The sequence below is a fragment of the Sinocyclocheilus rhinocerous genome, unplaced genomic scaffold (assembly GCF_001515625.1).
Source record: "Sinocyclocheilus rhinocerous isolate Xijiao unplaced genomic scaffold, SAMN03320098_v1.1 scaffold402, whole genome shotgun sequence".
NCBI classification, from domain to species: domain Eukaryota; kingdom Metazoa; phylum Chordata; class Actinopteri; order Cypriniformes; family Cyprinidae; genus Sinocyclocheilus; species Sinocyclocheilus rhinocerous.
This window is the reverse complement of record NW_015626336.1, coordinates 910,874-925,339: the sequence shown is the minus strand read 5'-3', so window position 1 is coordinate 925,339 and position 14,466 is coordinate 910,874. Positions and strand designations below refer to the sequence as shown.

Below are 14,466 nucleotides of genomic sequence, written 5' to 3'. Positions count from 1 at the left end.
CTGAGAGTATCTGAGAGTTGTCCCCCCTCAAAATGTGATTAAAAACCACGCTGTGTATTGTAAATAACAATGTTTTATACTTAAAATAATTGTGTAGGTAGTAAAACAACACAAACGGGGGTCAAAAATGCGTTTTAAGTTTAGAAACATTTTGAGTCTCCCCCTCCTTTGCCTCACAGTGCTTTGGTCCAAATGCCTGCTTTCCTCTTTTACATCACCTTACACACACACGAGTCTGGTGAGCGAGAACAAAGCCAATAGTTGAGGAACTCCAGTAAGTAAGACTGTCAAGGCTATTTTCAGAGGCGGACTTAACCATTAGGCAAAGGTAGGCGACCGCCTTGGGCCCCCAAAAGCAAAGGGCCCCCTAAAATGATTTTTATATGCGAGATGCGCGTTCAGTGCGGACATGCAAGTGGTTGCTCTGGTGTTCATTACCGCGACAACCGTCTGTGTGTCCGCGTTGAACGTGCTTTATAGCAAAAGTAGGGCGATGGGCCTATTTTTTTTTTTTTTCCCACAAAGGCACCCTTCATGTTTGGTTGAAATAATCCTTAAGCATGTAAATTTATAATTTCCTTCAGTTTAATTTAAATGTGCAATTAAAATAAATAAAAAATATATGTATATTTTAAAGTTTAGAATTAGACAGCCTTGCGTTGTGTAGACAATTGCATAGTGAAAATTACCCCAACGCACCCCCTAGTGTCCAACCTACTCTAATACTATTATAACCTGTTTAAATATGAACAAGGGATTTATAACATTAAAGAAATCCTTTAGTTATAACATGTACATGAAAAATCTAAAAGATTGGACACAACTATGGGGCACGGTCGTGCAGCAGCGAGCAACAGTGAAAGAAACCTCAAGGTTGTAAATGTGTGAAATTGTATAGGGCCCCATTCCAGTATTTTGCCTGGGGCCCCCAAATCACTAAATCCGCCCCTGGCTATTTTATTCACTTGAACATCGGATGAAGTGATTAGTTTCTCTTTAATACATGATGCCAATGTATTTTTAAATGAGTCGCTATGTTAGCAATAATACCATTACCTCCTTGACAGAAAGGGTTGCCAGGTTTTCACAACAAAACCCGCCTAATTGCTACTTAAAACTAGCCCAAACTATCCGCGTTTCGAGGGGGTCCCCCGGTAAAAATCGCGTTCCGGGAGCTAAAATACACGTTATTGGGGTCCCGCGGACCTGAAAAACAACCCCCGGCAACAGTGATAAAGTAGCCCAGTTCCACGGGAAAACCGCGGACTTGGCAACACTGAGACGGATACAACAGACACGAGTCTCCCTGCTGCACTAATAGTAGTTAAGACTTTCCTCTGTGCATACATATCCTTACAAGTACAATTTTAGCTGTATTATTTGTGTCCCCTTCAAAATTAGCTCTTGAGATATTTTGTTTATTGCATACAATAAACATACTGTTAGACGAAATTTATGCCCCTGACAGGAACACATTTTTTTCTCAGAATTGTGAGTAAAAAAAAAGTCTGAACTCTGAGACGACTTCAAGTTGTTTACACAGATTCACCAAGCTGACCAACAGAAAGCTGCTTTGTGCTAAACACATTTTTTGCCCACACAATTTGGCTAACACACCTTAGACAGATCCCAACACAGCTGATAACATTTAGTTTATTACAAACAAAAGCCTGGCTGTTTCAGTTGTACAGTGATCATGATACACGCATGTTTAATAAATCCCATAGGTCTTTTCGGCTCCATCTCTGTAGCGGTCCAGGTATCTGAGAGGCTGTCCGTGAGGGTATTTCTTCTGCGGTGGGTGATACACTGGAGGTCTGTCATACTCGAACACCGGCTCTCTCATATCTGTAAAATATATATGAAGCACAACATGAGCAATGATTTTTTTCCAGAGTGTGTGTTAAGCCAGTTTTCATGACTCATTACTAATGACTGGTTTTGTATCTGAATATACTGTAACTGGGTCACAACAAACCACAAGTAATAAGTGCTATTTTAAGAAGCGGAAACTGGCTATAAATAGAACGGTAGTAACTAGATCTACGAGAAAATCTCTTGTTCATCATACAAGAAGGGAAGTTGTTCTAGCGTGTCTACACCTTGTTACTCACTCAATAGCGTGTGAAAGGCGTGAGACACAGACTGATCCCATTGGCATTGGAAAAAAGCAAGACCGGCTGGAGTAATCTTATCCTGGTGCTTCCTGTAGAAGTCTAATGTTCGGAAAGTCCGTTGCTTCAGACAGTAGCTGTAAATATGAGAGAAAGAATACGTATTTCTGCAAATGTTCAAAATGAGACATCAGCATATTACCAATGGCTTTATACTGATTTTTTTTTTGTGCTATGCAAGCTGAAGGGTCTTTCTTCTGAGTAGTACACAAAATAGGAAGAAGAGTGTCACATTTCGAAAGCTATGCTGCATTTCCCGGCCATGCACATTGTCTAATTTCAGAGAAAAGCTGACCTTTATGAACCATGAATTACTGTAATTCTAAATGTGTAATGTTAATGGTTTATTTTCCGAAATGACACGTTCTCATTGACGTATGCATCTGACAAATGCAGCCTTGAAAATGCAATGATTTCGAAACGAGACACTACAAATAAATCGATTCCAAATGCAAATACTAATTTGTTGAAGGAAATTCAGCAAGTATTTGGAGGATCTCACAAAATCTGTCAGGAACAAGTGCAGTTCAAATTTCACCCCCCAAAATCGCAAGAAATAAATTACATTGTACTTCAAGAAAAAGCCTGTTTTTAGACTTTTTATTTAATTGTGGTATTATTTTCATGACATTTAATCACATTTACCCCCCAATTCTCATTACTACATAAAAAAAGTTATTCTCATTTCTGCAATGATAACAAAAATGTCAGTTTTTTTATCTACGATTTTACTTTTTTTTTTAACGAAGTCTCTTCTGCTCATGAAGGCTGCATTTATGTGATCAAACATCAAACAGTAATATTGTGAAATTTCATTGTAAATTAAAATAACTGTTTCCTATCTGAATATATTATAAAATGTAATTTATTCCTGTGATCAAAGCTGAATTTTCAGCATCATTACTCCAGTCTTCAGTGTCACATGATCCTTTAGAAATCATTCTAATATGCTGATTTGCTGCTTAAGAAACATTTCTGATTATTATCAATGTTGAAAACAGTTGTGCTATTTAATATTTATGCAGAAATAAAAATTGGGGTGTATGTGTTTCATGGAAATTAATGCTTCAGCAAATATGCATTAAATTGATTCAAAGTGAAAATAAAACAATTATAATGTTACAAAAGATTCTATTTGAAATAAATGCTGTTCTTTTGAACTTTCTGCTCAAAGAATTCTGAAAAAATGAAAGAAAAAAAAAAAGATATATTATAGATATAATCATGTGACACAAGACTGGAGTAATGATGTTGAAAAATCAGCTTTGATCACAGGAATAAATTTCATTTTAACATACATTCACATAGAAACCAGTTATTTTAAATTGTAATAATATTTCACAATATTACTGATTTTTCTGTATTTTTGATCAAATAATAGCAGCATTGTTGAACAAAAGAGACTTAATTAAAACATTTAAAAATCGTTTAAAGAATGTTTTAAAAAAAAGTTTTCTTTTTCAAACGTTTAACAAGTACTGTATATTACTTTTCTTTTTAAAATAATAATAGGGTGAGAAATGACCCAGAATAGTTTAATATAATTTATTACACAACTCTCTGGAATACTTGATTCTGATTGGTCAATCCCGACATTCCATGGTGTGTTATTTCCTGATAAAACTAATAACACAGGCTCATGCGGGTACTACCAGTCATCTTGACTGCAGTAATTATATGCTTAATGTATCAATCCGCTGTCGCTGATCAATGTTTCGTTGTCTAATGATTTACTTTTGTGGCAAGCAGCTGTGTAATAAGCAGGATAATGTGCATCCAGCCAGTTGTTAAAATAAAGCCCTTCAGTCTTATATGACAGACTTCCGCTTCGCGTCAGGCTGCTGATAAGCCTGTCTGGCTTTATTCTGCGATAACAACCAGATGGATGTGCATTATCCCTTACATATTATCATGATCTTATTATTACTGTCCAGACTGTGGCTGAAACTACTGACCATGGGGAGGACCTGAGGTCTGAGCTGAAATCAACCGGATGTTCCTGTTTAAACAGGATGTAGATGTATCGGTGAAAGCCTGTTCCTCTGGCTGGAAATGGACTGATGTAAGGGCAGAGCTCTTCCCCTGATGACACAGAATTTCCAGGGATATTCCCACTGTAATAAATTAGTAATTAGAAACAGATATCATCATGTACTTTGTCAAACGATTCTTTTTTTCAGGCCGGGCTTTTCCAAAGTTGAGACTGAGGTCAGACAGTGCATGAGGTTAAGGTGAGCATGGTGGTTTTTAAGCATGTTTTTACTGTATGTGGTTGTTTACTGGCCTCAAATCAAAAGAGTCTCTATGACATTATGATCTTCAGCTGTTCCTCCTTAAATCAAATGTATGGATTTTGTTCTTGTTGGAATGTGAGCTTTGCTGAAAAAATTATTCATATGTGTAAAGTGATACAGGATAACAAACATACTCACACTAGCCAGTGAAGATACTCCTGCTCAGCATCCAGCAGATGTTCATCTGTAAAACACACACAGTTTATGTCACTGTATCACCATCTTGTGGAGTAACTTCAAATAGCAGTTTACTAAATGCTAACTTGACATTTCTGAAGGCCAAATGACCATAAACGCGGTAACCCGTTTTCTTTTATCGGAGTAAGGTCATAAACAGCGTAAGCATAAACCCCGGTCGCAACAGGTAGTTTTTTGCCTCTTACTCCGATTTCGCAATAACCCGCTTTCTGTCGGCTTACTGAAGTGCGCATGTGTGATACGTGACCGGAACGCATCGTTAGTGCAGATTTAAGCGCATCTAGACCGAGCAAACGTCTTGCAGTAAAGAAAGAAGGAAATATATCACAAAAGCACTTTTCCATGACTCAGAAAATGATAAAAATGTGTTCTCATCTGGTGCAGCAGAAGTAGAAGTGGTTCAGTCACAATGCTGCGTTCATAACTGCATGAGAGGATAATATATGAGCTGTAAGTTTCCCGACATGTTGCAAGCTTAATTTAACATCACAACTGACAAATGTATGGAATACTCTGAGTCAGATACGCAAATGGTTATATTTTGACGTCACTACAGGGAAATAGGCTGATTTATTAATGAAGTCATGTAAACGCAGCTTACTGATGTGCATGTAAACGGGGAAAACTGGTTATTTTAATAAGCTGATATTTGTGAGTTATCAGCTTACTGGTGTGCATGTAAACGTGCTCAATGATTTTTTTTAGATATAATATTATTAAATTAATAAATAAATAAAACATTATTAAAAGTATTTGTACACACACTGTCATTGGAATATGTACTACAGATGTCATTCGATAAAAAAATAAATAAAAAAAAAGTATTTAACGTAAATATTTTGATGTACCTGGGCTGGTTAACAACAGCGTCCAGAGAGAATTTTCTTCTGCGTCAAAATGTACCTGAGGTGCTTGTGCCGCCTGAGGATTTCACACAAACAGCACAAATCAAAGTCTGTTTTCTTGATTTCAAACAGAAACAGTCGTTGCAAGTTTTGAGCCCTCACCTGACTCGGTGTTAAGTGATTCCCATAATGCACTGTTGCACTGCTATCCTCTCCGTACGCCACACGCAGCATGACCCGCGGCACAAAATACGCCATGGGAAAGAGGTCCTTGTAGATCCCGTAGTGTTCGGCGAGCCTCTTGATGTGGTACGGTCCGTTTGTCTGCTCCCACTGCGTCTTTACTCTGTCGAGGGGAATGCGGACTGGAAGCCAGAAAATAAGAAAACGTTATATTAAATGTCCTATTGATGCCTGATGATTGATAGTATGATGTTTCTGTACCACTAAGTTTACATTCACACTTAATTATTATCACTAATTTTGCATGAAGTGACAATTTGCATTGTTACATTATTTTCATTATGCAAAAAATTACATTTGTAATGTACTATTTAAATATACACCAGGATAGTATTTATTTATGCTGATTTCAACAACAAAACAAAAAAAAAAACAATAAGGAGAATTTGGTTGGAAAATGTGCTTAAAATATCACAATATAATTCTCAGTCTCTAATAATTTTTCATTTAATTCTATGTAACCTGCAACTTTGATAACATTGATGAGTCACTGCATTTGCTGCATGATTACACATTCAGCATCAATTATAAACAGTCGTTGATTTTATCTCAAGATTTAAACTAGATTCTTAATAATAAAATAATAATACAATTTAGTTGCATAGCATTTTTCATATATAAAATGCAGCTCAAAGTGCTTCATAAAATAAAATAGATGCATAAAACAAACATTGACAATATGATTTCACACAATATCAATAATAATTAATACTAATAACCATTTTTATAATATACCCTAAAATCCTGATGTTTGATCATAATTCATCGTTCTGCTTTTGATTAACCTGCTCTGCTTCCTCTTCAGAGATCATGATGGTTCGCTGACGCACTTACATGTTCGTAGTCGATCGTCTCTTTCCATCTCTGGGTTCTTTTTGTTCTCCAGCATCACCTTCTTCCTCTCCTTCAACTCTGTCTTCCTGGAGGGACGCTGATGCGGGAGCCCAATGTTGACCGGTTCAACGGCTGCCCACAAAATCAATCAATCAACACTCTCTGACCCACACTGATACTGTAGCTCTTGTGAAAATAACCTGCAATGACAGCTATGGATGAGTGTGTATTCATAGCTGGTCCATCAGCCATGACTTACCTTCTTTCTTCTCCTCCTCTCTGTATTTCCTATAGGTCTTCCACCAAACATCTTTCCGGTCGGTCTCCTCTGCCGCTCTCACGTAGCGAGTGTAACTGCGATATTTCTCCAGAGAGTCCAGTCGAGTCCAATCAATGTCTTCATTTGGCATCGGACCCTGAGGGGGAGACCGGTGACTAAGAACAGCTACAAAAGAGTCAACAAGAGGATTTATTATTAGTATAATAACAACAACAAAAATATAATATAAAAATGTTACAATATGAATGTGATAATCACACAATTTGATAATTATGATCATGTTTAACAAAGAATTATAAAATAACATTTTAATAAAATGTTGTAATATAAAATAATTAAAACTAAAACAACAGTAATAAATATTATAAAATATTTATTATTGTATTTTTTATAAATATAATAATAAAAATAAAATATGAATAATATAATGTTGCTTTAATATAAAATAAAATGAACAAAAATAATTATATTGTTAATAATAATAATAAACAACAATAAAATAATAACACTAATAATAATGTAGCAATATAAATTTTATAATAATAAAATAATAAACAGTATGATAAAATGTAATATAATTATAAAACAACATTATAAAAATGTTGTAGTATACATGTAGTAATAATAATTGCTTTAATATAAATAATAACAATTAACAAACATAATTATACTGTTGTAATATGTATGCTGTTGTAATAAATGTAATAACAATAAAAACAATCATGAAAATAACAATAAATATTGCTTTAATATTAATATAATAAAACAACAATAAATATTTATAATGCTGTAACATAACAAAAACAAATATTACAATGCTTTAATATAAACGTAATATTAATAATAAACAATGATAACGGAACCTTCATTTAAAGCACGTCTAAAACAAGCAGTAACTAAAAGTGCTTTAGAAAGACACGAAAAACAGATAAAGGACAGAATGAAAATGCAGACTAATAAATAAATTATCTATTTATTGATCATAATAACTAGGATAAGTAGACAGATAAATGCATTAAGTTCATATAAAGGTCATTCACACCAGAAGGTTCACATGCATGCACGCACAGCAGCGGCTCTACTCATTATTTAACTCATTATCCGCACATTCACAGTAATATCGTCCAGCACCGCTCACCGCTGAACCGAAGACCCCTCGCGTGATGCTTAAGCCCCGCATTCGCCGCCGCCGCCGCCCGCAGCAGAACACACGCCGCGCTGCGCTGCGCCATGATGAACCGCTCCGCTCCGACGCGGCGAGACGTCAATACGCAAGACGTGTGACGTAACGTGCGTGCACGTCATCGCGTCTGTGCGTTCTTGCGTATGGAAGGCGACGAGATTCGCCTGTGAGAAATCCAGAGCGCAGGATTCGCGATTAATTCACGTTTCTACACATCTGATGAGTGAATATTCCTGTGAGTTTTACAAAAAAGGAGTTAGTCGATTAGTAAATGTTCTGCTTTAATTTTAAAAATAGATGTTGTTTAGTGATGTAAGGTCAGGTGGAGTTTGTTTATGTACTGTCTCGATGTTTTCATTTTAACGTTTCAAATGAACGTTAATTCAACGAAGAATTACTAATGACTATAATTCATCAGTCAAATGATTTAATTCGGTTTATAGATTATAGATCGTTATACTTCAACATGAACACTTATTTGATGCTGAAATCTATCTATCTATCTATCTATCTGTCTGTCTGTCTATCTATGCTGTCCATCTATCTATCTATCCATCTATCCATCTATCTATCCATCTATCTATCTATCTACTGTATGTGTCTGTCTGTGACAACATGCCCCAATAGAGGTTTTCTGCTGTCATTGACAATGACATTAACACTGTTGTTTCATTTATTTTATACTTTCAGGTTTCCAGATTTATGATGGATGATCATGTGCAGTGCACGATCTGCTTGGATCCATTTACATTCCCTGTGACAATCCCATGCGGCCACACCTTCTGCAAGGCCTGCATCTCCAAATTCTGGGATAGGAAGGACAAAGACTTCCACTGTCCTTTTTGTAAAAAAACCTTTGACACAAGGCCTGAGCTGAATCGCAACGTGTCTCTGTCAATGTTAACGGAGATCAGCACACACAGTCCAGTTAAGACGGATGTGAGCGCAGGAGCCTCCGTCCACACGGATCCGGAGCCAGAGCAGATCTGTGAGCGGCACCAGAAGCCTCTGGTCATCTACTGCAGGAACGACAGCATGTGTGTTTGCTATGAGTGCTCTGTCAACGAGTGCAAGGGCCATGATAAGATTTTGGTGGTAGCAGAACGGAAGAATAGGGAGGTAATATTGTATTGACATACAAATATCGTTTAAATAGTATATCATTATTAATAATATCATATGTTTTTGCATTACAGTAATGAGAATTTGAGGTGAAAATAATGCTAAATTTTTACTAGTAATTTCCAGAAATGGCAATAATGTCACAATGCTATATTTTTTTTATGCAAAATATTATTATTTTTTTTTTCTTTGTTTAATTTTAGAGTGAAATATATTAACATATTTTGAGAGGCTCAACCTGTATATGTCTTAGCTGACTTTTTTAAGAATTTGTAGGATTTAAATATAAAGATTTTCTGTGCAGGCAGAATTGAAGAAAAAGAGTGCAGAATTCAAGAAACACCAGGAAACCACTGAGAGAAAGCGGCAGGAGCTCATGGAGAACACGGAGACAGCGAAGGCAAGACGTCTGCCATCATTACCTTATTCATTAGGAACTTTATCCAAACATGAATGTATGTCATACATATCCAAATCCATATGACATTATAGTGACACTTTACAATAAGTTTCCATTTGTTACAATAAGTAAAATACATTAGTAAACATGAACTGAAAAAAAAAACTTTATTAGATTTCATTTTTAATTTATTGTTATTATTTAATGTATTAGAATTTATTAATGTTAATCTTAACATTTGCTAATACATTATTAAAATTAAACGTTGTATCTGCTAATATTAGTTAGTGGACCTGACATGAACTAACATGAACAATATATAATACATATTGCACTAACAATAATAATACAAAATATGTATTGGCATTTTTTTTTTTTTAAATACCCACAGATCTACACAAACTGAATCATACATTAATACAAAGCCTGGCCTTAATCACACAATCCTAAGTATTTGCTTATTTAATCCAGACGGCGACTTGTTTTTGGCCAGGCAGTGTATATTAGGGAATAGTCTTGAAGGATGTATATTGAATTAGAAAGCAGTAGCATCACTGCTCATGGCGTGTGTGGTTTAGCATGTTGTTCTCTCTCTGCTCTGTCAGGTATCACTACAGCAGACGTCTCAGTGGGTGAATACCAAGTTCTCACAGCTGATAAAGGTGCTGACAGAGAAACAGGAAGTGACAGAGCTTTTTCTGGAACAGCAGCAGGAAGTGACACTGTTGCAGGCTCAGGAGAGGCTGGCTGTTCTGGAGGAGAGAGCGGCGCAGCTCGAAGCCCTTCAGGAGGAGATCAGCAGCCTGTGTTCCCTCCCTCCCTGCCAGCTCATCAAGGTCTTATTTTATTTTATTTTATTTTATTTTATTTTATTATTTATTTATTATTATTTTTTTTGCAATTGTTTTATTTATAATGCTATTGTTTTATTTTTAATTTAATGCTATTTATTTATTTATTTTGAGAAATGTGCATCACAAACTAAAAAATAAATAAATAAATAAAAATAAAAGTTAAAAAATGGCCCCATTTTCTTTTTAAATAAATTATTTTAACATGAATTCAAGTTATTATATAGGAAAAAAAATGCTTGTTTTCAACTTTTCTTTTGATGATACAAAGGTTGTTTTTTGGGGGAAAATATTATTTATTGTCAATATTTTTACAATTATATTAATATCAGTCATATTAATTATACATTTTGATATGATTGTTTTATTATTAATTGTTAATGTTGTCACAGATGTGAATAGGTGTAATGTTTGTCTAATGTCTGTGTTTGTGTGCTGATGCAGGACTCCAGGTTCATAGAGGTCCCACACTTCAGTGACGTTCCTCTGGATGTGCATGTGAGCGTACAGGAGAAGCTGACGCCCGTCACAGACGTCCTGTCCCGCGTGTCCAAGCTGGTGTGTGAGGATCTGGAGAGAGCCGTTCAGGTGTCTGCAGGACAGGATAAAGAGGGTGAGGAGCATTCACGGTCTGTTTACTGACTATCTGATGCTAAATGCACACAAATATAACTATCTGAAATCGCCTGTTTACTTTGTAATTCCCATGAGTCAGGGCACAGGCATTTTGCTTATCAGTCAGACAGTAAACAAAGATGTGTTTGCAAGGTGCTGAGTTGATACAAAATGAGTGTTTTAGGTAAAAGCAATTACTGGATTTTGACAAATTTAGTCCGATTTGTGGCATCAAATCTTTTCGGTGAGATAATGAGTGCTTATTTTTTAACAGACATTAGTTGTACACACATTTTATACTTTTTTTGTTTTGTTTTCTGTGCAACTATTACTTATACAATACTACAATATTTCTCCACAGCAGTCTATACATTTTTGTAATTGTAAAAATCATAATAAAAACCATTCCAATCTAGGATGGGGCAATGTCAGCCAAAAATGTAAGCTTTTGGTTGACAACAATATATATCACAATAAATTCACTGTTTAATGAAATCGTAGTGATTAAAACTACAAAAATAATGGTCCTTTTATGTCAATTTTCAAAAGTAATAGTATGGTAGACCTGTATTTATTTATATAAATGGTCATTAATGTTGCAATAAAACTATAAATAATAGTTTAATTATTAAGTTTAAAACAAAGTTTTAAGATTTTAAAACAGATTTGATCTATTTTTGTCTAAAAATACAGTTTTATTCATATCTGTTCAGCAAATTTCTGACATAAGAAAAAAACTATATATCACAGTATTTTTAATATATTTTTTATTTTGGTCAATAACAATATCAGCATATATATGCACATATTGCAAAAGCGATGATGAAAAATACTGAAAAAATAATGGTCCTTGTGCCAATTTTCAAAGTAATTTTTAATAAATGTGTTTATACATAAAAGATTAATTATTTATTTATCAATATTTACTTTATTTATTTGAATATAAATTAAAATTTTATATATTAAATGTATTTGTATTTTATTTAACCAGTCATAATCATTGCAGTGAAACAGTTTTATAAATAATTATTTCAAATACTCTTTTATCTTTTTTTCCCATTAAACACTGTTTTATCTATGTCTGTTCAGGATAGTTTTTTCTGTCTTTCTCGTAGGCTCTCCTCAAGATAAGAGGCCAATTCTGGCTGTTGTTCCCAGTCCTGCAACACCATCATATCCAGCCGAGAGGGAGGGATTGAACGCATGTACGCTCATATCATATAATCTCACATGATAGTACAGTTCGTAATTATTCTCAGTCTCATATGTAATTGTTCTCTTCATCCAGACCACTGCAACCTGACCTTCGACCCTCGCACCGCCAACGCTCACTTACGGCTCTCCCAGAGCAACAGGAGGGCGGAGCATCTGATCTCCGGGCCCCGCCCCGTCCTGGCCGATGAGTCCCGCTTCGACCACACCTGGCAGGTGTTGTGTTTCCAGAGCTTCACTCACGGCCAGCACTACTGGGAGCTGGAGGTGTCCAAACCGTGGGCCTACGTGGGCGTGACGTACCCGAACATCCCGCGCAAGGAGAAGGGCAAGCGCTGCATGGTGGGGATGAACGAGCTGTCGTGGAGCCTGCAGCTGGACGAGCGGCAGCTGAGCGCGTGGCACGCCGGCTGCAAGGAGTCCGTCGCCGGTCAGCTGCAGCCGAACGCTCAGCCGCTGCGCATCGGGATGCTGCTGGACTACGAGTCCGGGACGCTGACGTACTACGGCGAGGGACAGGTCCGGCTGCACGCCTTCCACTGCGCCTTTACACAAGCGCTGTTTCCGGCCTGCTGGATCGGGGAGGGCGTCACCATTACGCTCTGTGAACCGTGAGCATGAACATATTTGATCCTGGGGAAATAGATGCATCATCCCTACCGTAGCTGAACCTAAGACGCGTGGCCTTCCTATGCCATCATTTACTCCTGGTGTTTCTGAGCGGTGGTGAGATTTGATGAGCTCAGGATTCAGTCTGGGATGGTTCGGTTTGGTCTGTGAAGAATTGCGTAAGTGCCGAAATATACTTCACGCAAGTAGGAATGCAGATGCTCATATATATATATATATACAGTGTTTTAAAATAATGTTTTAAAAGAAGTCTCTTATGATAAAAAATATGAAATATTCTGACAATTTACGATAAATGACTTCTAAATATATTTCATATATTCTAGGGTGACCTCCTGCAAACATTCTAATATTGAATATAATTTTCGCGCATCAGGGATGCGAAGTATTAAATCACTTTGGATGCAGCTCGTGTTTGATGCAGGGTTGCCAAATCCACATTTTTGCACGGAATTGGGCTGATTTTAAACTGTTGATTTTCTCCCGTGGGTTAAAGGTTTGAAATATTGCGTAAATTAAATTTGACTGAAATGCTTGTATTGAAATATTTTGCATTCTACCTATGATAAAACTGTGCTAGATGTTAAGCTTTATGAAGGATGGCCACTGGTAGGAAGCCTTTTAGCTGTGTTTATGATCAATATGCATAACGGTGACTGTAAAATATGTATTTTAGGTATGGAAATTACATATTTTGAGCTTTGATATTTGGGATATGGTCATTGCGCTACTTTGGGGGCTACTTTAACCCCCCTCAAACCCAACAACCCCCATCCCAACCCCCCCTCTGTATTTTGAAAACTAAAATATGATCACCCTAATATATTCATATAAATCCGCATATTAGAATGATTTCTGAAGGATCATGTGACACTGAAGACTGGAGTAATGATGCTTAAAATTCAGCTTTTTCATCACAGAAATAAATTACATTTTAACACATTCCTATAGAAAAGTTATTTTAAATTGTAATAATATTTCTGTTTTTACTGCATTTTTGATCAAATAATTGGTCAGCATAAGAGACTTCTTCAATAATTATTCCAAAACGCATATATATAGAACATCTGTGTTTGTGTACTTCATAAATTGTGTTTCTGGCCTAAATCTTTGCCATTCTTACTTGTGGCCAAATTATGGCAGCTTACTAGGGTTGGGCCGATAGACGATGCCATCGTCGACGTGTAGGCGGAAGTGCTTTTGAATGCACGATCGCTTTTTAGTTTCACTTTCACTTTCCAGATTCGCGATCGCATGTACTCTCTTTATACTATGGAGCGGCAGTACTTACCACACATTTTACAAGATTATATGTTTGTCAGTGGTACTGAGGATCTGCAAATCATTCGCCATCGTCCTCAGTCATCTCTCCTTACTCTGTTTATGTGGTAAGTGAAATTTTATGTACTGTAACAGACAACCGTTACACCGTGTCTACACCACGCCGCATCAGTGTCGTGTCGCGCCGCATCAGCTAAAGTCTGTCTACACTGGACATGACAAAGCGACCATTGAAAATCATTTGAAATTTGTGTCAGCACGTCATAAATAGAGCGCAGCAGCAGTTTACTGTCGGGGATTTGTC

General features: G+C 36.4%; 2 protein-coding genes across 2 annotated transcripts; one reads left to right on the top strand and one right to left on the bottom strand.

Annotated features, from left to right (window-relative positions):
* Positions 1 to 1,615: 1,615 nt before the first annotated feature.
* Positions 1,616 to 8,144, bottom strand: LOC107711285 (39S ribosomal protein L38, mitochondrial-like). Its single transcript, XM_016516260.1, has 9 exons — positions 8,007 to 8,144; positions 6,848 to 7,033; positions 6,589 to 6,720; positions 5,674 to 5,876; positions 5,515 to 5,587; positions 4,607 to 4,652; positions 4,130 to 4,288; positions 2,115 to 2,251; positions 1,616 to 1,848 (listed from the first exon to the last, which is right to left on the bottom strand). The coding sequence occupies exons 1-9, from the start codon at positions 8,098 to 8,100 to the stop codon at positions 1,712 to 1,714; spliced, it is 1,167 nt and encodes a 388-aa protein (XP_016371746.1). The 5' UTR covers positions 8,101 to 8,144; the 3' UTR covers positions 1,616 to 1,711.
* Positions 8,145 to 8,188: 44 nt separating this feature from the next.
* Positions 8,189 to 13,059, top strand: LOC107711263 (tripartite motif-containing protein 65-like). Its single transcript, XM_016516231.1, has 7 exons — positions 8,189 to 8,286; positions 8,742 to 9,170; positions 9,478 to 9,573; positions 10,179 to 10,409; positions 10,869 to 11,037; positions 12,155 to 12,244; positions 12,328 to 13,059. Exons 2-7 carry the CDS (start codon positions 8,754 to 8,756, stop codon positions 12,864 to 12,866), a joined length of 1,542 nt encoding a protein of 513 aa, XP_016371717.1. The 5' UTR covers positions 8,189 to 8,286; positions 8,742 to 8,753; the 3' UTR covers positions 12,867 to 13,059.
* The last annotated feature ends 1,407 nt before the right edge of the window (positions 13,060 to 14,466 follow it).